Below are 26,344 nucleotides of genomic sequence, written 5' to 3'. Positions count from 1 at the left end.
GAATGTATTGGTATGGAATGTTATTTAACATTAAAAAGGAATGAAATACCGATATGGGCTACAACACTCACGAACTTCACAGGCGTGCTTGTGAAGAAGCAAGACCACATCATGTATGATTCCTTTAATATGAATGTAAAGAGAGGTCAAGCCTGAGTGAGCAGTCGTTAGGGGGTAGAGGGGATAGACATGACTGCTAAGGGCCACGGGATGTGTTTGGTGTAATGGAAATGTTCTAAAAATGGACTAGTGATGCTGACACAAGTGGGTGAGCTCCATAAAAATCACTTCATCCGTTTTAAATGGGTAGATTATTCTTAAGTTGTATCTTAGAAACTTCTGAAAAATAGCTATTTTCAGTAGTTAAGCCCTTTTGTCACACCCCAGTGCCCTGCTAAATAATTCCCTTCATTAGTTCCCCACCCATGGTTCTGGAGATTGAAGCTAGGGCCTTAGCTAGGTAGTTATTCTACCATTGAACTGCATCCTTATCCTGACTTTGGTCTCTGCTAGACAGATGTGTGTGGGACCTTTTAATTTATATACATAGAATTCCATTCTTTTTGTACTTCTCAAATTTTGATTTCCAGTATTAAACACAAAGTTCCAGTCAGTGGCAGCAGAAGTGGACAGGGCTTTGCAGCTCTAAGGGAAGGCACCAGGACTGATCTTTCAGCCCAGGTTGTAGAGTGGATCCCTCTCTAGGCCACGTCTCTATGGGCACTTGTTTCTGTCCTTGGGCAAAGCTCTGGTATTACTTCCTACTGACTTGTGGACCTTGAAGGCCATTCTCTTCTTTCCCCTTTCCATGGCAGTAGAAGGCATAGACATCAGGAGATGATGTGTGAGGTGGCCACTACCTGCGGGCTGGTGGTGGGAGTAACTTACCTCTGTAGCATATGTATTTTCATTAAACAAAGCCTGTACCACCAGGAGTGAAGACAACATGGGCCCATAGCCTGGTGACAAGCTCTTCTTCGCAGAGAGCAGAACAGTGTTTTTAGAGGAAAGTGATTATCCTAGCCACTGAGTAGTAGGTAGCCTTTTAAGTGAGCCTGTGCTTCCCGTTTGTTTTAGCCCTTATTCCTCGGGGCTGACTGAGCATGATAGCACTGGGTAGTAGGTGTAAAGTCCATTCATAAGCATTGCCCTGTGTGAGCAAAACCTCCATCTTAAAAAAATCGCTATTGTTCTGCTGCTAAGTAGCTTCCTGTAGTAGTTTATCAAAGGTCTGATAAATGCTCAGCTCATTACTAAGCTGTCTCCAAGAAGGCTCTCAGGAGACTGTACTGTAGTGATGGTGAGTGGTGAGTTCCTCTTTGCAAGAGGAGGTGATAGTGAACTTCCACTTACATTAAGAGAGCCAGGCAAGCAGGGCGTATTTCTCCTTGTGTAGAAGGTGAAGAGTCTGAGGCTGGTGGGAAAGCGGTTATATAGGAGTTACTTGGCAGCTTGGGAAAGCCAGAGTGAAGCCCTGGAGTGCAGGCTTCCTGATTCTCTCTGCTGTGGGTTCTAGTTCATCTCAACCTGGAGAGCAAAATTAGTTGAATAGTTCTCATGAAAGCATGGTCTATAGTGCATTAGCCACTTCCCCGTGGGGGTACCTCCTCAGGAGCTATGGGCATCTATGGAGTTAAGTCTACTCACCTAGCCCTAACCCGGTCAAGCCTCATCATTTTCTTTCCATTAGATTCCTTCTGTGTATTTTCCTATATTACTGTTGGCATTCTTGTATTAACACCAGATTTGAAAATATATCATTTTTGTCCTTTTAAAAGTAGCTCTATTTTAACCCTGTGCGGTATCTGTTGGTGTTCAGGTCAAGAATACCTTCAGCTGAGTGTTCATGTTCCATTCCTAGGGCACTTGGCAGCCAGAGGTATAGAATACATTGCTGTGAGATCATCCTCTGACCTGTTCTCATTACAGGAGAAAAATGCCTTTGGGGGAACCACATGTGAGCCTCAGACCTTCCCTGGTGATAGCTGATCTGAGACCTTCTGGTTTTGAACTTCCTCTTACTTTTGATTCCTTTGACCTGAGTCATTACCCTTGAACAGACCATCTGAAAATGACTAAGATACCTGGTCCTCAGCTTGTTTTATTTGTGCTGTTAGGATACAAAAGACTCCAGGACAAAACATATTACTACAGGAATCCATAATTTGTTTTTGGACTGAAATCTCACCACTTCTGTAACTTCCATCTCCCTCCTTGTTCCATTTCCAGAATGCCTAGCTCTTTCTCGTGGAGCTCCAGATGTGAAGACAGGCTGTAGGATAGCTGGGCAGGCACAGCCCAGAGGTGATGCCAACTGTGGCATGCTGTTAGGAAGAGGTAGCTGAGCCTGGAGGACCTGGCAGAGCAGGGCCATTAGTTTATGAACTCTTTGCTTGGTGTGAGCCTTGGCACATAGCACACGGTCTGGCAGAAGGAGCTTCGCTGATGTCTTCTGAAGCCTGCTGGGCAGAGAGTGGCAGCTGTCCTTTGATACCTCCTTTCCTGTAAGAGTCAAAAGGGAAGGTCAAGTCTTTCTTTCATTGATTGTGGTTCCAAAGTAGCAAGTCTTTCTGCTTCAGACTTCCCTCCTGTAAACAGACTAACATGCTGTTCTCTGGGCTTTAGATCCATCTTTGTCTTCACTCTGAGGCCTGACATTCTCTAATCACATGTCTGCTGCTTTCTGACAGGAAACCGATTAGGAACTGGAGCTGTACTGCAGACGTAGAGGTGATAGCCACAGATCTTCCTAGAGCTACCTCCAGTAATTATTTGGTTGGTTTAAAAAAACACTTGCAATTCTGTTCAGTTTAAATGCCATTGGTTCTTAGGGTTGATGCAAAACATCATTTGGTAAAATGAGGTTGTTTATTCTCTGCATGTGTATGGGTTGAGGAGGGTGGGTGAACAGCAATCTGCTGGGTGAGTGCACTTTGTTTTGAAGGGGTAGGGAAGATTGAGGAAGTTCAGGATTGCTTAGCTAAGCCAGCCCCATGTCTGTGACTGGTGTCCAAAGTTTGCTGGACCTTCCTGCTACTTGGATCTGTGGGTTGGGTGGGGTCTATCTTACTTTGGCATGGACTCTTCATGCTGGTGTGGCTCCCACCTTCACTGAGATGGTAGAGGAGAGCTTGACCTTCACACCGGGCCTAGTAGGTTCAGTAGGAGTTGACCAGGAAGAGCAGCCTGGGGCAACAATGTGTCACACTAATTGTTCACAGAGGCTGAAAGCCACTGGAGAGGTAGGGTTGGCCATAGTATGAGGCCTCTGAGGGTCTTCTGTCATTGAGAGTATGAAGGTGAGGGATGTGTGCATGACGAAGAAGAGGTTATATAGCAGTGAGCATAGGAATGCTGTCAAGGTCTCACCTTCTGGCTGAGCTTGGGCTGTCTATCAGATGCATTGCCATGGTATCCTCAGTGTAGCACATGCAACCTTGGTTTTGCTTTGGAATTTTGCCTTTGCTGAGGTTCACTGCATGAATGTTCGTCTCTGTACTCTAAATATGTAAGATCTTACTCATCTGGTAAAATTAGACAAACCTTATGCTTCTCTTTACTCTGCCTTGTTTCTCCACTGGGGAAGAAGCCCAGAGACAAGCGTGTCAAGGAGCTGCTGTTCTCTCAGCACTGAGGATAGTGTGAGTGAGTCACTGTAGCTCTGCTGGTATTTCAATACCAGTTTATTTTTAAACAGTTCTGTGTAATTCCAGTTTCCTCATGGTTTCTGTTACTAAGGCTCCATAATATTTCCTTAGGTCTGTGTGCCTGTGCTTTCATACACTGGGTTTTCTACTCCCTCAGGCTGTCTCCTGGTCAGGGTAGGAAGCAATGTTTCCCCAGCTGCAATAGCAATTCTGAGTGTTACTTGTGAATGTTGGAAAGAAGGAGCTGGTCGGTGGAAGACACTGTATGACTCAGGGCTGCCAGGCCTCCCATCTTCTGGAGGCTGAGTGAGCAGATGTTCCCTGTCTCAAGACAGGTCTCCTGTTGAGAGTATAGGCAGGCAGGTTGGCTTGCAAAGTGTCTGTGCTGCATCCTGGCAGGCCCTTGGTTCTTGGGATCCTCAAACATGAGTGATTTTTTTTTTTTTTTTTTTTTTTTTCCTTTGTTTAGAGGCAACCTCACACCGTAGTCCAGGCTGGCCTGGAACTCATTACACAGCCAAGGCTAGACTCAAGCTTTTGGAAACTGTATTGTAGTGATCCTCAGCCTCTTGAGTTTTGAGATTGTTGGTATGAGCCACCACGCCTGTTTTAGTTACTCTTTTTTTTTTTTTTTTTTTTTTGGGGGGTAACAAAACATAGAACCTATTTCTTCTTCCTTTGGCATTAAGTTTAGACATGAGTAGACACGGTCCCAAGAACAAATTACAAATTAGAAGCACCCACATTATACACATTCGGGATTCCTCTCTCTTCCTCACGTCCATGTTCCTGTCACATTTCTCTTGCTCAGTCCCTCTGATTTGTCAGCAAAGATAAACTGACTACTGCAGAGGTAAGGCAGTTCATTAGGCTTTTACTCGTCTCCAGGGAATCCCGGGAAATGCCTCCTCTTAGGTTACTAAGCTATTATCAGATAGGAGACATTCTTAATCTCCCTAGCTTCCTTTTCAGGAGTGTTTCAGTTACTCTTATTGGTCATTTGTCTTTGGGAGGTTCTTTGTTTCGAGACTTGGTCTTTAAAGACAGCTTGTTTGCTGGCCCTGGCATTCTGGCCATATTTACTTTGTCCTCTGGTCCATGCATTTGGGATTATTCTGTAAGATTCTTCTCTGCTCTTGGAGAAAGGTATTTCCTAGATGATTACCCAGGCTTTAAAATAGGTCCATAGAACTATGCGCGGAAAGAGGCAGTTTTGGCCACTTCCAAGTGTGGTACTTTGGAGGTAACTAGTTTAGGGATAGCACATGAAGTCATCTAGGTTCTGAGCATATGCTTGAGTCTTAGGGAACCTGTGCTGGCTAGATGTCTTCAAGTTCTGCTATAAGCATGAGTCCTTGGTACTGGAGGACTGAGAGTGCAGCAACATTAGCTGACTTAGCTCCTTATAAGCTCTTGCTCTGATACACAGTAACTACCAACTGCTGCTGTTTCTGTTACTCAGCAGAAAAAATAAAAAACAGCATAACAAGATGTATGGGTGCCCTGGGCATGCCCAGGAGACTCTAGGTATGGGACATTGTCTTTGTTGGGTTTCTGTTGCTGTGAAGAGACACCACGACCATGGCAGTTCTTATAAAGGAAAACATTTAATTGTGGTGGCTTGCTTACAGTTCAGAGGTTTAGCCTATTATCATCATGGTGGGAATCAGGGCAGCATGCAGGCAGACATGCTGGGGGAAGAGCTGAGAGTCCTTACATCTTGACTCACAGGCAACAGGAAGTGGTCTTTGAGACACTGGACATGACTTAAGCATATATGAGCCCTCAAAGCCCACCTCCACAGTGACACACTTCTCCAACAAGGCCTCACCTCTTACCCTCTTACTAGTGCCACTCCCATGGGGGCAGTTTTTTTCCCCAAACTACCACAGACGTTCTGCTGACTTTGTGGATGGGTCAACAGACCATTATAGAAGAATTGCCCCTTACCTATTTTGTTCTCAGCTCAGGACATTTTTTTTTTTTTTTTTTCTTTGTGGGTTGTTGTTTTGGTTTGGTTTGGTTTGGTTTTCCAGACAGGGTTTGTCTGTATTAAGGCCCTGGCTGTCCTGGAACTCACTCTATAGACCAGTCCAGCCTTGAACTCACAGAGATTTGCCTGATTAAGGGTGTGTGCTACCACTACCTGTCACATTTGTAATTTCTAACCTCTGATCTGTGCAAGTTTTCCCATAATCTCTTTCTAGTGAGATGCCCTTTGAAGGCATTAAGAGATCAACTCTATTTTTTCTTCCTTCCTTCCTTCCTTTTTTTTTTTTTTTTTTTTTTTTTTTTTTCCATTTGTCTTTTTGAGCCCTGGCTCTCCTGAAACTTGATCTGTAATCCAGACTAGCCTCAACTCAGAGGTCCTCCTGCCTTTGCCTCCTGAATATTGGGATTAAATTAAAGGCATGCACCACCATTCCTAGATGATTAATTTTAATTCTCAAGTGACAGTAGTGAGCCCCTGAAAATATAAGCGGTTTTCCTAAAGTCCCACAGATACTTAATGTCAAGTTTTGAATGAATCTTCCAAATTTTGACTCTGAGATTACTTTGTAAAAACTAACTTTTGAGGAGGCTGTAGAGATGGCTCAGCAGTCAAGAGTACTTCCTGCACTTCCAGAGGACCCAGGTTCAGTTCCCAGCACCCATGTTCAACAGCTGTAACTTTAGTTCTAGGGAATTTGATACCCTCTTCTGTTGTTCTCTTAGGACACTAGCTTGCAAGTAGCATATGTTCACACAGACATATAAATAAAATCTTAAAATATGATTTTTTGACTCATCAGAATTATAGTGGGCTGTGTGGTCTTGGTGCAAACCTATAATCCCAGAATTGGGAAGGCAGAGACAGGTGGATCTCTGAGTTTGAGGCCAATGTTGTTTACAGAGCAAGGTCTAGGACAGCCAGGGCTACACAGAGAAACCTTGTCTTTAAAAGGGAGGGGGGGAAGAAATAGTGGTTTTGTTTGTTTTTCTTTTGTTGTATATTTACATTCTTAAAAATATTTTTATATGTATAGCTGTTTTGATTATATTTATGTCTGGACACCATGTGTGTGCAGTGCCTAGGGAGGCTAGAAGAGGGTCTTGAACCCCCTGAAACTGGAGCTACAGATATTTGTGAGCTGACATATTATTTCTGGAATTTGAACCCAGGTCCTCTGAGAGAATAGCCTGCTGAGCCATTTCTACAGCCCTCAGAAATTATGATTGGTATAGATTTACTGGTTCTGTTTGTTTGAGGGTGTATGAATATCTAGGTGTACTTTTCTTTTAAAATTGGTGTTCTAACTGGGCATGATAGTACACTCCTGTAACCCCAGCATTTGGCATGCTAAGGCAGGAAGTTACTGAGTTTGAGGCCAGGTTGGGTTGTATAAGTGCATTCCACACCAGCCTAAGGTACATAGTGAGACTATGCCCCATAACAAATGTAAACTTGACATTTGAGACAGGGCACATGAAAAGATCCCTTTTAGCATGCTGAGTAACTCTCATTGCCCTACATGAGTGTACTTAGTTGTTGTGTGGACAGCCCACTGAGTTGAAAGGACAGCAGTTCTTTAATGTCACAGTATGAATTACTTCTGCAGTTTTGTACTAAAGATGGTTCATATTTAAAATTTTGTTATTTACTTGAAGTTTCTTAAAAACAAAAACAACCTGATTTCTTCCTCTATGCTATGTTTAGCGAAATGAGGAGAAATTTTTAAAATATATGTTTTACTTACATGTATGTATATATACCACATTTGTGCAGGTGCCCATGGAGGCCACAAAAGGGCATTGGATTTCCCAGAACTGGGGTTGGACACAGTTGTGAGTCTCCATGTAGTGCGAGGAACTGAGCCTGGGTCCCTGCTAGAGTATGCAGTGCTCTTGATAGCTGAGCCATCTCTCTAACCCCTAAAATAAGGAAGATTTTAAGAAGGCTTGCTTGTTCTCTCTTCTTTTCCATCCATCCTTCTTCATCTATAATATCACCGGTATACTATATCCTCTACCTCCTCCGATATTCTCCACTTTATTGCAAGCACAGGTACAAACAGCAACTTACAGGTAGTGAAAGGGTTCAAAAGCTCATGAGGCAACAGCATTTTAGATGATCTTTCTCCTCTTTCAGGGTGTATTCTAGCCTGCCCTTTAACAAATGGAGGAAGTTACACAGAAGCTTGCCCTTTAAACTGTGTCTGAGAGATCTGACAGCTGAAGCCAGAGCACCTGGTAAAAAAGTAACAGGACAGAAAAGGGAAGTTATATAAGCCAGGACTGTCCCAATCTTGGTTCTGAGTTCTGGGGATGACCTGAACTGTGAAGACCTGGTGGAGTCAAGCCCAGGACCACAGTGATGATTTTTTCGAGCATCGCAGGAAGAGATGCTGATTTGTACAGTTGAGGAAAGTGACTAGGGTGGCTAGGGTCTTGTGATTTGGCTGTGGATGGACTACTGAAAGGGCCAAGTACTGAGAATGCAGGGCCGCATGTTGGCGTGACAATTCCATGCTAACCAAGGATTGTCATTTGGAGTTAGAGCTGTCATTGGCCTAGCAGCATGGCCGTGTGGAAGAGCAGGACTAGAGACACTTGGTTCCTGAGTGGGAATTGCATGTGTGACAGTAGGACACCTTCACTGGGTTTGTCAGTTTAGGAAAGTATGATTTTCCTTAGCCTACCTTCCCTGTGGGAAAAGGCCCCTGCAATGGTGAATGAAACCAAATAAGACAAACTCTACCCTCTCTTCTTTTAATTGGGGTTCTTAAGAGTGCTTATTTCCAGGAAAATGGAGCTCCCAAGATCTCCTACCTCTTACCAGCCTACTCTGTAGTTTGATGGGCTAGCCCGTGTCACATGGTGGCTTGAAAGCCTCATCTAGCCAACTTGGTTTTCAGGTGATTGTTTCTAGGGCAACTACAAGTTCTTTTCTTTAGGGAGATGCTTCTCGGAAGCAGAGACTTAAAAACTGTGTTCCCACCTTCATTACTTAGCCTGGCTGAGCGCTGAGCCCTCAGGTCCCTGAGAAACAGCCTTTAGAATCTAGCATATTGTGATGGACACAGTTCCCACTCATTGTCGAGTGCTCTACACAGCATTCCAGAGAGAAAAGTCACTGTATTTGCTGATCTCTATCACTTCCTTTAAGAAATGTTCCCTTTTCCAGATGAAGTCATTGGAAACAAAATAGGTTGTGGCAGATAGCTGAGTTGAAACATGTGTTTCTGCTTATTAACCAATATTCGAGGCCATGTGTTAGCTCTAACACTGTTTGCAAGGTGGCTTGAGGGCTAGAGAGATGCAGGAGACCTTGCCCTTCTTACAAGGGCTGAATGGACACACACTGAAGTTGGCAGAGGGAACCCAGAGGCCTGAGGCCTCAAATGGGCTGTAGGGCTTCCTGTATGGCTCTAGTTAACAGGGCTTGAGCTGCCTAATTTTCCTTGAGCTAATAAACCCACTTGAGTAGAGTGGTCCTAAGCTCCAAGAAAGAGCCCAAAAGCTTTTAGAGGATTTGAAGGAAAGAACATATAATAAAATGGGAGGAGGTGTTAAGTTGTATTAATAAAAGAATTCTCCTCTTTAGATAAAGGCTCCCATTAGTTTCCTTGAGTGACTGGTATCCAAGGAAGTGTGGATGCAGGAGTCAGGGCAGTGAACAATAGAGGGTAGTGATGCAGACTCATGGCCTCTCAGGAGTTTCCATTTGTGCCCTTGTAGTGCAGGTCTTTAATCCCAGCACTCTGGTGGCAGAGGCAGAGGCAGCTGGATCTCTGTGAATTGGAGACTAGCCTAATCTATATTGTTTCAGGATAGTCAAAGCTATGTACAGAGACTCTGTCTCAAAATAAACAGACAAATAAGTAAAACCAAAATACGAGAAGCCAATTGTGGTGTTAGAAATTGAAAGTGCTGTGGAGTTGGAGGTACTAAGGTGCTGCCTGCCACACATGGGTCTGTAGAGCAGGAGGAAGGACATTCCAGGCAGAGGATGAGTGAACTGGCTGCAGCAGGCAGTGCCAGCCAGTGTCAGCGGAATACCAGCCTAGTTGGAGTTGTGTGCTGTGGGGGGGGGGTGAGGCTTAAAGCCTAGACAGTTTGGTGGGAAGTGAGCAGGGCTCTAGCTGTGAGGCCGCTCGCTGCAGGGTGAGCATTACTAGGCAGTAGACAGTACTGGACCCACTGCGGAGGCATCCCCAATTAACACACAGAGACTCTGAATTTGATATAATGCTGTTGGCCAGGTACTAGTTTCTTATCGGCTAGCTCTGTCTCAAGTATTAACCCATTTCTATTAATCTAAGTATTTCCACATGGTCTCATCTTACCGGAGAGTGGGCCTGGACCTCTGTTCTTTCCAGTCTCCCCATGCTGACTCCTCCTTACTACTTCTTCAAATCCTCCTGGTCTCCTAGTCCCGCCTATCTTGCAAAAATTTTCTATTGGCCAACAATGCTTTATTCATTAACCAGTATGAGAAACATATTTACAGAATGACATCTCCCATCATCTCCTCTTTTCTGTCTAAATAAAAAGAAGGGTTTTAACCTTAACATAGCAAAATATATCACACAACAGTTATCAAATAAGAATCACAGTTAACAATATTTAGTTCATTAACATTTAGTCTATCATCTATCCTATCTTTGTGAGTCTAAAGTCTTATATGTAACTTATCCTAAGGAAAACTATAACCTTAACTCTCTGTCTTCAACTCCATCAAAGACCACAGAAGGATAATACATAATTCTAGAATGGCAGAGACAACTATACTGGTCAGGCACCCAACCTTCTTCTATAATGTTCCATCTTCAACCTATAGGCCATAGTGTGTCTGGCAGACTCCTCAGCAAAGCAGGAAACTTTAAACTGTCTGCCTGTGTTGGCAGTTTGTCAGTCACTTTTCTCTGTGTCCTGCAGACTGTCTGGCAGACTCTTCCATGAAGCAGGAACTCTGTAGCAATGTTCATCTTGAATCAGCAGTCACTTTTCTGTGGGTCCTGCATGTCCAGTTTATATAGCACAAAGTCAAACAGTCCAGACAAGAGTAGTATCTTGTCCAAATGACTAGTCTTGCCATATTGGAGGCAAACTCCATAACATGTTTCTTTAATGCCCAGTCTTCTTTCTGACACAGGTGGTGTTGCCAGGAGCAGTTATGTCTCACTGTCAAGAAAAACCCTAAACCATTTTAAATGCCATATTCTGTAGGTCTTTGAAAGGTTTGAAGAATGCCTATCTCAAATACATGTCTCTATATCTAGAAATCTTAACTAACTTAACTATAAGATCTGACTATCATAGGTACTATCTATAATCTGTATTGAATTATACATTACATTTCTAAATGAGCTATATAAACACAATACCTAAACAAAAGGAGAAATATACATATCACAAAATCGACCTTAAATTGTATCAATAAATGAAAATCCATTCCAACACAAAGTATTCTTATCTATACCATAATTCCCTTTTTACCTTTAAAAAGAGATTGGTTGTTGTCATTAACCATTTATAACCAACCCCATTTAAATGAAAACAAACATTTATAAACAATATTTGGGAATTTGGGCATCATTCTTTCCAAACTGCTTCCTGCTGGTAGGGGGCGTTGTCATTGGGGATCCTAAGAAGATGCAGAAATCCTGGCTGTAGTCTGCAAGGCTGCCTTGTTTAAACTGTTTTGAATGTTGGATCACCAGGAACTCTGTTTCAGGGGGTCTGACTTGATCAAATCATATTAGTCTGGAAGGAATCCATAGCTTTTTATTTTCTGTGGAAACAAAAATAGAAATCCTTTTTCCCAGTAATTTGTCCTTAGACTTAAATTTTGAAGTCAAAGCATTTTTAAAATATATAAATTGGATTGATCCAGCAGCATTTGTTTTAACAGTTGTTATTTCCTCAGCAGTAAAAAAGACAATATAATACTGTACAGTATCCATATTCTCTCCATCTTTACATGGCTTTTTTATTACTCTGTTTCTTTACTTTTATTTTTTTCATTTTTTGAGACAGGGTTTCTTTGTGTAACTTTTGTCTGTCCTGGAATTCACTCTGCATACCAGGTTTACTTTGCAATCACAGAGATCTGCTTGCCTCTGTCTCCAGAGTGCTGGGATTAAAGGCGTGTGCCACAACACCCAGCTCCTCCCTGTATTTTTAAAACCATTTTATTTCTTTTCTCTCCCAAGCCTACATATATTTTTAAACATACTGTAAACCTTTAGAGATTTTTCTTAATATGAATCTGTCTTTATTGCAAATCTTTATCTTTTTGTAGCCATGAGTCTTTTATCAGGTAAACAACATTGCTAAAATGAAAGTCATAGTTGTTTCTGCTGCAGTTTATCAAAGATGGCGGCAGCTATTTTACCACCAGCACTGAGAGCTGTGGTCACTGCCTTGGTCTGAGCTGCCATCTAACAAGCATGCTGCCGGCTTGGAAATGTGATCACTGCCATTGCCAGCTCTCGTACACACCAATAAATTGTTAGCAGTGCTTCTTCAAAGCCATGTGCTTTTGTGCTGCTTATGCTGGCTGAGTCAGGAAATCTCCCTTAAAGGAGCCGCGAAAATCTTTGCTTGTCTCACGCAAAACAGAGTTCAACTGAGAAACATGCTGCTATCAAGAAGCCTTGCTTGTTTTTGTTCTTTTGTTTCTAAAACCATTTCTTTAGCTTTTCTTAGTTTTAAGTGGAAGTTCTTATTAGCCATGTTGCAGCGCCATATGTTAAGAATAAGGTTTTCCCACCGGTCTGGTCCCACCAGTCCCACCGCCACGCCAGTCCCAATTAACACACAGAGACTCTGAATTTGATATAATGCTGTTTCTTATCGGCTAGCTCTGTCTTAAGTATCAACCCATTTCTATTAATCTAAGTATTTCCACGTGGTCTCATCTTACCGGAGAGTGGGCCTGGACCTCTGTTCTTTCCAGTCTCCCCATGCTGACTCCTCCTTACTACTTCCTCGAATCCTTCTTGTCTCCTAGTCCCACCTATCTTGCTTTTCTATTGGCCAACAATGCTTTATTCATTAACCAGTATGAGAAACATATTTACAGAATGACATCTTCCATCAGTGCATCCCGATCCCACCCATCTCCCACCCCCTGCATCCGTTCTTGGCCCCTGCAACCCCATCTGACCCCAAATAAAACAAAATAAAAATATAAAGGAAGAAGGGGAAATCTCGTCATAGAAGCTGCAGTGTGACACAGTGAGTCACACAGTGAGCCCTTTTATCCATACATCTTTATGTGCAGGCATTCAAATGGAGGCCCCTGGTCTCTGTTAGTAGCATGTCTTACCATGAGGTTTTAGATTTGAAAAGCAGAGTACAGAGGTAATGTGGATGATACCCCATTGGTCCTCTCTGGAACTTTTGGTACTGACCTCCCTGTTCTCCTGCCCTGTCCAATGCAGGGCAGACCCGTCACCTTCTCCTGTCCCTCTTCTAGGAAGCACCTGTTCCCACTTTTCATCTTTCCAAGTCCTCAGAGACCATACTTATCACAGTAAACCCCTGCCCCTAAGACTTTTTCCCTAGCACCCTCATTTCTTCTATCCTAGAATATAATACACTATGTGGCTGTGTTGTTACTTAACTGCATCATGCCAGGGTACATATCCAGGGTGATCTCAGCCCCGGAAGGGCAGAGACTGAGTTTGTCTTGTTTATTGCTACTGTTTTGTCACCAGTTTAGGATCATTCCTGGTACATGTTAGATGTTTGTGGAATGAATGGGTAAATGGTTTCCTTGTTTAAAGAATGGTGGGTGCCTCCCCACCCTTGGGGCTGCACAGTGGCTCAAAAGTTGTAGTCAGCTGGGCAGTGGTGACACACACCTTTCATCCTGGCACTTAGGAAGCAGAAACAGGTGAGTCTCTGAGTTTCAGGCCAGTTTGGTCTGCATATCAATTTCTGGGACAATCAGGGCTACTCAGAGAACCCCTGTCCTGAAAAAAGAAAAAGGAAAAAAAAGAGAGAGAATTTGCAGTCATTTTCTAGTAACTGAAGAATTTTCTGTGCAACTAATGAGAAAGAATGAAACCTGTGTGAACCATGGTACTGCATAAACAGCCTGGAAAGGCCATGTGGGCACTTCTGCTTCCCTCCATGGTGTTTAGCAAGGATCAAAGAGGAGGGCTTCCTGCTCTTCTTTCAGGGGAATTAACAAGCACAGTACTTGGATGGTCTTTCTACAATAGCCTCAAGAACGGCCTCTTGGTTTTCCTTTTGGAATGAACTGAGGGGGTTAAAGAGAAGCTAGAGGACTTATGTAATACATTCATTGTTTACCTGATACCTGTTAACAGGCCAGAAATGGTAGAAGGAGGTTGTGCCAGCCTCCACTGAGGCCAAGGGCAACTGTGACATCCTCTGTTAACCTCTAAGCCTCTGTAAACAGGCAGAAAACTAGCTCTGGGACAAGTGTTGACCTTGTGCAGCAGCAGAAGTCGCAGGAAGCAGGGACCTAGACACTCATATCCCACCCTTATTCCTGTATTCCTAAGGAGTGCCTCTTAAAATAGGATTGTCTAGTGAGTGTCTTTGGAGGACTCTCTGTGTGCTTGCTGGCTCTGGACTGGTCTCACATTGTGGCTCGGGTGACCTGAAACATGTTCTACAGCCCTGGCTGCCTTGAACCTGGCAGTCCTGTTGCCTCAGCCTCACTCAACCATACCTTAAAGGCCACCTGGGCCTCTTAATGCCTCAGGAGGTGGTCTGTTCCATCCTGCCTCACAGAAGTGGGCTGTGAATCATGAGAAGGGAGCATGCTTTCGAGATCACTGTCAGTAGGGAATCCCCAAAGCCACAGCCTGTTTTTGACAGAGTGACCTCCCAGGCCTGCAACAAGCTGAGCCTGAGCAGGATGGGTAGAGATACAACAGACATTGGGAAGTGAACTTTAGCAAGATGCTGGGCTGTGTTAGGGTTTTGTCTTTGTTTTCTTCCCCTTCTTGCTTCTGCCACTGTGACAGATAGCTGAGAAAACAATGTAATGGGAGTAAATATTTGTTTTGGCTCATGGTTTCCATTCATGGATGTGGCTCTGTTGTTTCTGGTCCTGTGGTGAGACTCAGCATCACAGCAGAAGAGTGTGGTGAAGCAAAACTGCTCATCTCCATAGGGTTTGAGAAGCCGAGAGAGCAAGGGCCAAGGCATGTTCCTAGTGACCTTACTCCAAGTAGGGCCCACCTCCCAGTGATGCTGTCATGTTCTCAATCTTATATAGCAAAACAGTTAAGGGGGGATTAATTCCTTTGTCATCAGAGTTCTGGCAGTGATTGGAACCATCCTTTAACACGAGAGCCTTTGGTGGATACTATACTATACCAACCACAGCAGGTGTTGGACCAGTGGTTTGAATCCTGGATACTCTGTTGTCTGCCTGTAAAGTGACTAGTAGCATTTGTGTGTAGGGGTTTTGAGGAGCAAGAAACCTGCCTAAAACTCAGCATAGACTACCCACTGGTAGTGTGCAAGAGATGTATAGAACATGGCAGTTCCATGCTCTTACCATGTACTCCCAGGTAGAACAAAAGACTCTGGCTAAAGTAGGCTTGCCACAAATGTGGCAGCCTCCAGAAAAAGAACCTTCTTTGGGAGCATAATTTAACCATTACTTAGGGACATCATCAGGCAGCTCTTTTAGTTCCTTCCTGGATGGTCTTTGACTATGGGGTTGAGTGTGGCTCTTATTTTGGATGCAGCCCATCTGTCCTTGTTTATATTAGGGTTCATACCAGAAGAGAGAGCTAGAGTTTTATGCTGGAAGCCCTTTTCTCTTTGAGTATGGTTATGTCATGTACCCTCCCTCTCCTTTTACCTTAGAGCCATTTCTCTGTAGCTCTCTCTAGTTGTCCTCAGTTGCATGTCTCTCTATGTAGTCCACCAGAAGGGCTAAGACCTACAGCTGTCTCCAAGGGTAGGATTTCAGCTAGTTCCTGAGGACATAGCAGCCTGCAGTTTAGCATTATCCAGGATGTTCTACGTTCCTGAGCTACACAAATTGAGACTTGGGAGTAGTGAGGCAGGGAAGAGAAGCTGGCCGATGGCAGGGTAGTAGAGACCAATATGATGAGGTTGAAGCCATATATTCAATAGAGGTGTCTTGCTTTTTGTCCTGCATTGGGAAAATTACAACCATCTATGTTTTCTTTCATAGGTCTATCTGCAGGTTTTGAGCATCTGACGTGGATCTGAACCTGAGTGTCTGCCGCCATCCCCTCATCCTTTGCAGAAATGTCTGTCACTTACGACGATTCTGTGGGAGTGGAAGTGTCCAGTGACAGCTTCTGGGAGGTAATGCCTCTCCTTTTGATGAATGAAGATCCCAGGTTGTTGGCATCCAGTATACCATTGTGGTTTTGGTAGAGTCAGGAGGAAATCAATGTAACTCAAAATCAACGGAGTACTTGCCATCAAATGGATGGTGGCAGAGATAAGACGATGTTTTTTAGGGAGTATGGGAATGCTCCAGCCATCAATGGAGGTGGGAGCTTACTTGCCTGAAAATTCTGATCCCTCACAAGCTGGTGTTTATAAAGGGTCTTGATGGTTTTACTCCCAATGTTCTTGGGTATCTAGCACAACACACAGTAGTGACAGGGCTCAGTCTCACAAGTAGCTTTTATGCACAAGTGGCACACTGGAGGCAAGTGGCCAGAGGGCTCCACAAAGGGCCAGGATCTTGGTAGAGCATCTCCCTGCCAGCCTGTGTCCTGGGAACTCCCTTCCTGATTAAATTATCTCGTGATTGGTTTTATTTTCGGAAGTTATTCTCCCCTAACCCACTTGTTTTTCCTGTCTACGGGTTAAAGAAAAGGCAACTGTTTTCTTTTTGTTGGTGGTGTTGGCACTAGGGATGGAACTCTGTACCTCAACCTCATGCTCACTGCATTTCTACTCCAGCCAAGAAAGTAAAGTCTTGACCATATTTTCCCCCATGGAAAATGCCCTGGAACGTTATTTTCATTCTGGGTTGCATGGACAGGGAGAGAAGGACTGGGCTTGTTGCTGGTGGTACATCAACTCTGACCCCATCTGTGCTGTCACTAGCTATGGGCAAGTTGTCCAGTTTACCTGAGGCTCAGAATAAAAGGGGGCTAATACTGGCCCCCAAGAGAGGCTGCCAGGTGAGATGGAATGTAGTCTTCCTTGTTGTTTGGGAGCCTTCCTGACAAGAGGCCCCAGGGGAGGAAAAGGTCCTGGTGTTTGCTGGGGCTAACATGTCTGACAATTGTCATCTGTTGGTACAGGCTAATGGAAGCAAGTGATCACTAGTGCCCTTACTTTAAAAGACAGAGGGCTCAAACTCCAGTAGCAGTTTTCTTCCGTGCTCCCAGTGAGAGGACTGTGATTGACTTTTATTCTGTAAAGTACTTAACTTAGCTAGATGCAGTGGTTATATGCTCTTAGTCCCTAGCACTGGGAAGGCTGAAGCTAGAGGATTGCTTCAGCCCAGAAGTGGGAGACCAGACTGGACAACTCAGCAAGATCCTGGCCCCAGAACAAAAAAGAATTGGGATATGTATTACTAGCAGATACTGTGTGTGCGATCCTGTGAGGATATGGCAGGGCGTGTAGAGAACAAGTCTAGGGACTTAAGAGGCTGTTCCTACAGGTGCAGAGTGAGTGGAAGTGGAAGAGAGCAGGCATGCTCTTCCCAGACTGCCTGGCCGCAACTGTCTTGTGAGGATGGAGGCTGGAACTGGAATCTGGATGGCAAGAGGCACTGCTGCCCTGGAAACATTTAAGGCAGCAAGGGTCACAGGGGCAGACATATTGTCAGCTGCTCAATAGCAGAGTATGTTGGAAGGGTTGGAGCAAAACTAGGGAAAGCTGTCTTAGAGCTGTGGCCGTAGACATCACCTGGAGCAAGGCTGGGCTGGCACTTACTCTCTGCCCCTGCAGACACAGGTGTGTGGTCAGGCAGCCTCCTCTTGCTGAACCCGAGAAGCTTTAGCCCCCGCCACCCCCACCCCAGTGTCACAAAATCACCCATGAAGCTTTGTTTTCTGTGCCTCTGTGTCCTGTGCCAGATTGCATCCACTCTGACAGTCCATCAGGCATATGAACAAAAACTGTTAAGATCTGTTTGCTTTTCTGCAGCTGTGCTAGATTCCCATGGAACATTTAGAAATCATGAGTGACTGCCTGAGCCTTGCATTCAGTGTTCATAGCTGCCTCCCTGGTGTGAACTCTGCTTACAAGCTTGAATGGGTATGAAAACAAGCTCCAAATGGGTTAGAACTGCCAGGTTTCAGAGTAGACATGGCAGGGAGGGGATGTGGGCACCAGGATAGGGCTGGTGCCCCTACCCTGCTTGTGACCTCCTGAAACTCTATCCCAAAGAGCCTTGTTCCTCCACACTCTCTGAGGTGTTGCTGCTTTCCTGTGAAGAAACATAGACGTGACATGGAGATGAAGATGACAAGGATAGTTCTTATCACAGTGCTCTTGGACCCGCATCAGTGATGGCACTGCTCTCCTGCCAGTTCTCAGTACTCCTGCCACACCTGTTGGTGCCTATTCTGTAGCTTAGTGGAGTCAGAGTTACCCTGTTTGGCTTGTTTTGCCAGCATCTAGCACTGGACATGGTGCATGGATGGGGCTTTGTAATTGAGGTGGTCAGATATAAATGAGGGTCTTCCAGGAGCTATCATTCTGCAGAGCCTGGCACATACTCTCTAGGACCTGCACCTGGTAGCTGAGAACTAGCTATTTTTTTCAGCAAGCTGATGCTGACTTTTAGACCACAGGCTATTCTACATGGCTTAGTAGATGTGGTAGGGTAGGTCAACTGCAACTGCTTCCAATCCTATCGACCTCCCCCCTCAAGACTGCAGAGTGCTATCTGGGTAGTGTGTTTTGATTGGGTGCCACCTGACAAAGAAGTCTCCTTTTGGTTCCAAGACTGAGACTTTTTATGTATACTGCACTCAGTCATTGCTGATGCCTAAGCAATCCGATAAAGCCCTCTGATACAGAATTGAGTGTGCATGATCACAGATCATGATGCCCAGTCAGTGATAGCATTTCTATGATTATGATGGGTTACCAGTGCTGGGTGCTTCCTCACTGTTAGTGCTGTCTGGCATGCCTAGGATATCTGGAGCCCTAGGGTCACAGGCCTCTTCAGGGGTTGGTAGAGCCTGGGCCTCCTGAGCCATAGTGTCTTTGCATTCTCTGGTACTTGGCTGCACACGTGAGCATTGCACACACAGAGTTGGGGAAGTAGGCTCCATTTTGTTGCTGACAAGTCTCTTCACTGTCTAGACATGGTTCTGAATGCCAGACAGCCACTTTTGTGGAGAACAGGAGAGCCATCTCTTGGTTGCTTGTCAAGAAGTTCATCCTTTTGTTTTATCTTTTGATCTCAGTCACTTAAACTTTGGAGGCACACACACTTTTCCATGTTGAATAGCAGAATTTGAATAATCTTTGCTACTGACTCCTCAGAGTATCCTGGCTCCATGGGACTTTAAGGGCAAATGCTGGTTTGAGCTGGCAGAGCAGGAAGGCAGCTGAGTGTCCAGATACAGCAGTGAGAACTAAACCAGACTTTTGGACATGAGGGACCAGGGCCAGAGTGGATCACACCAGAGTTGGGTAAAGCAACTAGGAGTGTGAGTCCCTAGAGGGACGACAATCCCAACCCAACCACACCTTTCAGTCTGTTGATTTCCTTCCAGGACACTTGGCTTTTTATGACAGGCTGACCCATTTCCACATGGCTCTTGACTTGTATCCCAAGGGTTACAGAACTAACTCTGAGGGTGTCTGTCCCTCATACTGGAGTGTGTCTGGGTTTCTCCTAAGAGCAGCTCATGGCAGCAGCTATGGCTCATTTTTGCCATTTTCTAGGCTATCTCCTGAAGGATGAACAAGGGATCACACCTCTTATGTGAAAGCCTGCAGTTCAAGGAGGGCAGTCTCAACAGATCTGGTCCATGTTATGGGCACAGATGCCTATGGAACACTGAGGTACTGCTTCCTGTTTCAAGCAGGTTTTTCCACAGGCCTAGACCCAGAGCTACGCCAGCCTCAAATAACACACAGAGACGCTGTATTAGATATAATGCTATTGGCCTGTTACTAGCATTACTTATTGGCTAGCTCTATCTTAAATATTAACCCATGTCTATTAATCTAAGTATTTCCATGTGGTCTTAACTTACCAGAGAGAGGATCAGCATGCTTCTCTCTCAGTCCTACATTTTTAATCTCTCTACTACTTCCCACAGCCTCCTTGTCTCCTAGTCCCACCTATCTTTCCTATTGGCCAACAGAATGACATCTCCCATCACCTTCCTCTACTGTACAGTGCACACCACATGCACTCAGAACTTTGCCAGCAGCCTGTGGAGATGCTCAGTTAAGAGTAGGTTCATTGGGGCTGAAGCTCAGTGGTTAAGAACACCAATTGCTCTTCAAAGGACTCAAGTTCAGTTCCCAGCACCCACACTGGGTAACCATCTGTAACGTAACTCTTAGCTCCAGGAATCCAGTGCCTTTTTCTGGCTTCTGTAGACAGACAGACAGACAGACAGACAGACACACACACACACACACACACGGGGGGGGGGGGGTTGTTTGAATATACCCTTCCTCCCTGTTATCTCATGTGTTCTGCTTTTGGAATTAGGATCCATCAACATTTTTAAGTTTGTCAGTTTGAACATTGGATTAAGATTGATAATTCAGTTATCTTTAAAGTTGTTCTCTGGTGTGTGTACTTTTAAGCAATCAGAGCAAGGGATGCCTTTACTGGGCAATGAACCCCATTTCCTTTCCTTTGCTAAGCAATTTATCCCATTGTTTTCCTTTGCTGAATAGTGAACCCCATTTTATTCCCCTTCCTCTGAAGATCAATTCCAGACACAGCATGATAGCAGTCAGTTTGGGGCTGTTACCGAGCACCTGGATCTGGGACAGGAGTGAGGTCCTAGGCTTTGTTATACTGGGACAGAGGCTACCTATTTGTAAAGTGGTAGAGACACCCACAGACCTGGGCATCAGCTTCAGCCTCGGGCTTTCTTGGGCTCTGCAGGCAAGGAACACCATCCCATTCATGTGAGGAGCCCAGTGCGTGTGATGCAGGCCAGTGGTTCAGAGGAACATCCTACCAAGGTACCCCTAGGTTCTCTGCTTCAAGGTGGAAATTACAAGAAAGTTGAGGGTGAAAGCAACAGAATCCATAGAAATGAGGATGACAGAGCACTAACTGGCCCCTGAAAAGCAAGACATAGACATGAAAGTTTTCTAGAGATACTCCCTTACATTTTGGTTTTTTAAAGCACAAGTGCCACAGAGTTTAAAAAAAAAAAAAATGCAAAGATCAGTAGGAGATGATAGGAGCAGAAGACCCAGAGGACTCATCCCTGTTGGAAGTGTCAGAATAGGGGTTTGATGTGTTATAGGAAGTTGCATAGATGGAGGCTCTGTGCTTTACCAGAGGTTGCCCTGTAGGTGTGTATACAGTGTTGCATCTGTGACAGGGAGTGATGCTGCAGGCTGTGTAGTCTTGAGGGAAAGACTGTCCTGCAATCCTCCCTGCCTCACTGAGATACTCAGGCCCTGGATATCACTAAAGATTTTGTAGGCTGCAGCAAGGGATCAGCAGAGCCCTCTAACAGGTTTGTGCCTTCACTTCTCTTCTAGCAATGTGGAGGCTGAGGAGTAGTTTGCTCCCCTTCATGGATGTGCTGGCAAGTTCTATGTAAACATGACACATACTAAAGTCATCTGAGAGGAGAGAGCCTTCATTAAGAGAATGCCTCTATAAGATAGAGCTGTAGGCAGACACACTGTAAGGCATTTTCTTATATGAGAATGCAGGCCTTCTTGGCACACTGTACTTGTAAATGTTAGAACACTGAATTCTGAGGCAGTGTGAATAGCGGGTAGCTGGCCTGCAGATTAGTCTGTACTCTCCACTCTCCTTTTTTGTGCTTCTTCCACACAGGGACCCTGGTGGTATGAGCGCTCACTGACCTGAGGTAATGTGCCAACCAATCACAGACTGTAGGCTTCCGCTATAAGTGATTGCTCACATGCAATAAAGCAACGTAGTTCCCCAAAACCATCTCCAGAGTGGTTTATCTCTGCACCTTTTACCAACTTACTGTCATTGCTATCTTGTCGGGGCCACAAAATGGGTAATTTGCTGTCAGTCAAAGAGCTACTCAAACACTGGTAGTAAAGTGCCTGCTCAAAGAGGAAGGAATTAAGTTTTGGTCTGAGTTCCTACAGATAAATCTTTGTTTTTTGTTTGTTTGTTTTTGGATAGAGGTGGTTTCAAGATAGCGCTTCTCTGTGTAGCCCTGACTGGCCTTAAACTCTGTGCTGGGATTAAAGGTGCCATTATGCCCAGCCAATCCTTGGTTTTCTATAAAGGGATGTTTGGATCTACAACTGTTGCAGAGAGTTTTGAATAATGCACAGAGAAAGGAAGTTAGGACTGGATGTTCTGAATCTTTCTATCCTATTGGCTTTTCTAGTAGCAGGTAGTGGTAAGAAAAAGATTGGGTAGAAAATTAAGATGATGTTGATAGAAATTCTGCTGTGTCACAAAAGAGGGCACTTCTGGCAAGAGGGCCTCTTGGCTCTGTCTTCTTTATGTCCTTCCTTGACTGCATTGCTTGAACACTGTACCTTAGAAAGTAAAGACTCTTAGCCGCCATCACATTTGGAGCCTTTTTCACAGCTTTGTGCTAGTTGTGATGATTGCTGGCCAATGAGCAACCCAGAGTCTGCTGTTCTAGTAAATGTAAATCCTACCCCACAGAGTCCTTTAACATGGTATCCACATGACTAAACAATCCAACAGTTGCAGGCTGCTTATCAAGATGATGGATTTTGGTTTCTATATGTAATGGAATTATTAGAATCCATAAGAATAAATTTAAGCATGCCAGAGGATTATAAGCAGCTGGCCTGAGCATATATGGACATTTTTTTTTAGAAGGTACATTGTTATGATTGGTGTGAACTTCAGGCTGAAAGAAATCGAGGCTCAGGTGTAGCATTGAATGTGGAGATATTCTGGCTGGAAGGAGCTGCTGAGCAGGCTCTTGGACCTCTTCAGTATTTTGACTAAGTTCTTCTGTGTGCCTTAAGAGCTTGGAAGGCTATGCATTCTTCAGGGGACACAGCAAATTTCTGGCTCAAGTAAAAAGTGCATGGAATGGGAAGTGCAGCATGCTGAGGTGGCTGGCATACTGTGTGTGAACTTGCTTATGATGGGCCACAGCAGGGCCACAGAGGACTAGGGCGGTAAAGAATTCCTTTCCAGATGACTGGATCCTGGCATGTCAAGAAATAAGGACTCAAACATATAAATGCCATTGTTTTTGCAGAGGCTCTCTTGCAACATTGAAATCTTAACTAGGGGCTGTTGTTTCACTCCCAGTCCGGTAAAAATTCAATGGAAAACAGATGAACCTGTATGAGTGGAGCAATGGCCTGTAAGAGAAACTGCAGCATGCTCAGGAAATAGTGGCACAGAAACACCTGGAATATATTGAACCAAGCCTCAGTCCCTGGAACCCTCCTATTTTTGTCATTTAAAAAAAAAAAGGGGGGGGGCCAAAGAAAAGTGGAGATTATTACATGACTTAAGAGCTATTAATTTATAGTAATCATTCTTTGTTTCAGTTAATATCTTTGATTACTGCAAAGGTTGGATAATCATTATCCTCCATGGCAGCCCATACAAGTTTTAAGACCAATCACTGTGAAGAACTTTTCCCCTATTCAAACTCTGTGCCTGGAGCAGATACCATATTCACTGATGCCCAGTTCCCATGGAGAAATGGCTTGTGACTCAATACCCAAGAGTTTAAAATTTGGAAGTTCATTCCAGGGAGAGCTTCTCCATAGCACTTAAGAGTTGAAAATTGTTCCCAAAGCTATAAAATCTAATCCCCAGCCTATTAACCTGTATACTGACAGCATTCACTTTGCTCTGCTTGTTCCCAGATTAACCTGCCACTGTCGTAAAGACTAAAATTGCATCTTCCCATGACTTTGGAAGCTGTATTACAACAGCAACTACATCTTATCTTTATATCACATCAGACCCCACAATTCTTCTAAATAAAGGAAATGCTCTTGTTGATAAGGCATCATGGCCTCCCTCTAGCGGGACTATGCACAATCACTTTCATCAGTCCGCATGGTTATTAAGTGCCCCTTTTCCACTTTAACTCATCAGTAAACAAAACAAATGCCTGTGCCCATTTCTTCCTTTAGGTCCTTTGCAGCCAACAGGGGTCAGTCCCTGGGTATTAAAGTCACTGGCATTATGGCAAGTGGATGTCATGCATATCACTTCAGGTGGTAGGCATAAATATGTTCCTGTCATGGTAGACACTTATTCTCACTTTCTTATGGCCACAGCAGTGACAGGGTAAAGGCCTATCATGTCATTACTCACTAAAATATCTTGTGATAGCAGGGATAAACTGTACTATAGGAACAGATCATGGCCCTGCTCCTGCTCATCTCTCCTCTGCCTTTAAACAATTTTGTCTCCAATGGAAAATTCAACATGTTACTGGGATTCCTTGTAATCCCCAAGGTCAAACTGTGGAGAGAGCACACAAACAATTCAAAGAACAAATTGATAGATGGGGGGGTGGGGGGGTTGGAATATGTGAGTCTGAGTAAGGCTTACATGCAACACCTTATTAATATGGCATTATTTACTTTAAATTCTTTAAAAACAGATGACAAGGGAAATACTGCAGCTCATAAACATTGAGCACCTTAGTTAGGACTTAAGAGGTTACCTCTGGTGCCCTGGAAAGATGTAATAACAGGTAACTGCCAATCACCAGACTCATTACTTACCACTGGGAGAGGGTTCCTGTGTATTTTTCCAGAAAATGGATTGAAGCCCATCTGGACCCCAGCCTGGCTCCCCAGACCCTGGACAGCTGAGACCAGCAACGAAGCAGATAAAATTGAGTAACTGTAAGAGACAGTGGCAACCACCTACCTTGCTCATGTGTTTAATTACTGTACTGACTCTAAATACTGCCAGCACTGAAAATTATTAGGCATTGGTACATAGTTCACCCTTGTTATCAGGGGTGGAGGTCAAAAGACCTTCTCCATAGCTGTTTGCCAATGGTTCCAACCTATTTCCTGATATGGGTCCTATAGAGAAAATTCTAAAATTTGGAATGGTACATTCCCACCCCCAGATACCCTCTTTGCTTTTGTTATTTTCTCTTTAATTGTAATATTCCACTCATTTATCAGCTCATTTGCTCTTAGCAAAGTAAAATAATAGAGAAGGAACTGTAGGAGAAAAATGCAGGTGTGACCTGGCAACTAGCCTACTTGGCATACTGTGTTTCTAAATAAGAAGCATGGCACACCCTACCCCAGAAGTCTGAACATTGAATTCTGAAGTAGTTTGAGTAACCATCAGCTTATCTCCTTCCCCTTTACCAACCCATAGGTATTGATGTCTTGTCAGAGGCTGCTCCAGTAATGATGACATTTTCTTAAGTAGTGATTCATGGGGAGACCAACACATGGTGGGTGGTACCATCCCTGGGCCTGTGGTCATGAGTTCTATAAGAAAGCAAGCTGAGCAAGTCATATTGAGCAAGCCAGTAAGCAGCACCATCATGACCTCTGCATCAGCTCCTGCTTCTGTGTTCCTGCCCTATTTGAGTTCCTTCCCTCACTGCTTTTGATAAACTGTTTTTGGTGAACTGTTATATGGAATTGAAAGTTTTGATTATGGAGTTCTTCATAGCAATTGTTGGCATTGCCATCTGCCAACATGATTTTTGGGGCCTGTTGAAGGGTTCTTACAACTTCTCTGGGTTGAGAACTTTGTGAATAAAGGACTCTAGGCTGCTTCAGTATCCATGATGGGAAGTATTCTAGCAACTTTTCAGACCTCTCCCTTTCCACGTGGAAAAATAATCCAGATCTAGCTACCAGCCAGATTTGGACTCTGAGAAGACATTATGGAGTGCCTGGTCCTTAGGCATGGAGAATCGAGAGTAATGACTGTTTTGGTGTGTAGCAGATGTCCACACAAGGTAACAAGGGTGGCTTGAGCTGCAGAATATAGATGTCAGAGGAGTGGTGCTGTGTATATCATGCTGTATGGGCCAAGACCTCCTGTCCCAAGCCTTCCTGAAGTCTGAGGCCAGCTCTGACCACTTCCTTTCCAGAACTATGGTATTCATCAGGCCATAAGTCCCAATCAGGCTAATATAGTGATGGTCTAGTCACTGTGATACCACTGTGTGCCTCACATAGTACTTGGCACACAGCAGATGTTCATTTGTGGGTGGCAAGAGGAAGTTGCCAGAACACCAGAAGCTGAGAATTAGGAATGCCCAACTGGCTGTTTGCAGTTAGCTGGCTAGTGGCAGTGGCAGACTGGGCTCATTTCATGATTCCAGAACCATGAAGGACCTTTGGAGGTCACCTAAGCTGCTTCTCATGCCTCCCCTGTATGGACAAAACAAAGAGCCAGAAAAGAACTTAGGTCCTGCCATGCAACTTAAGAGAGTAGCACTGGCAGGGAGGAAGCCCAGCCTGCAGTGTGAGCTTCTGGGACACTTGGCACATCTGTGCTCTGTTCTCATCCCCCTTTCAGCTCAAGAGTCAGAAATGCAGAGAAGAGGCCTGGCCACATCACATGTTTGGGGCAA

General features: G+C 44.3%; 1 protein-coding gene across 5 annotated transcripts in view; it reads left to right on the top strand.

The window, feature by feature from the left end:
• Positions 1 to 26,344, top strand: part of Pacsin2 (protein kinase C and casein kinase substrate in neurons 2) — a 92,475-nt gene that overhangs the window by 47,714 nt on the left and 18,417 nt on the right. For 4 of the 5 annotated variants that reach the window (XM_051189508.1, XM_051189504.1, XM_051189505.1 and 1 more), the window contains exon 2: positions 15,823 to 15,959. The exons of the other annotated variant lie outside the window; for it this stretch is intronic. In XM_051189508.1, the coding sequence (XP_051045465.1) occupies positions 15,900 to 15,959 (60 nt within the window). In that variant the 5' untranslated portion in view covers positions 15,823 to 15,899. The remainder of the gene's footprint in view (positions 1 to 15,822; positions 15,960 to 26,344) is intronic. 5 annotated transcript variants of the gene reach the window in all.

The sequence above is a fragment of the Phodopus roborovskii genome, unplaced genomic scaffold (genome assembly GCF_943737965.1).
Source record: "Phodopus roborovskii unplaced genomic scaffold, PHOROB, whole genome shotgun sequence".
Lineage (NCBI taxonomy): Eukaryota > Metazoa > Chordata > Mammalia > Rodentia > Cricetidae > Phodopus > Phodopus roborovskii.
This window is presented reverse-complemented; position numbering and strand designations above follow the sequence as displayed.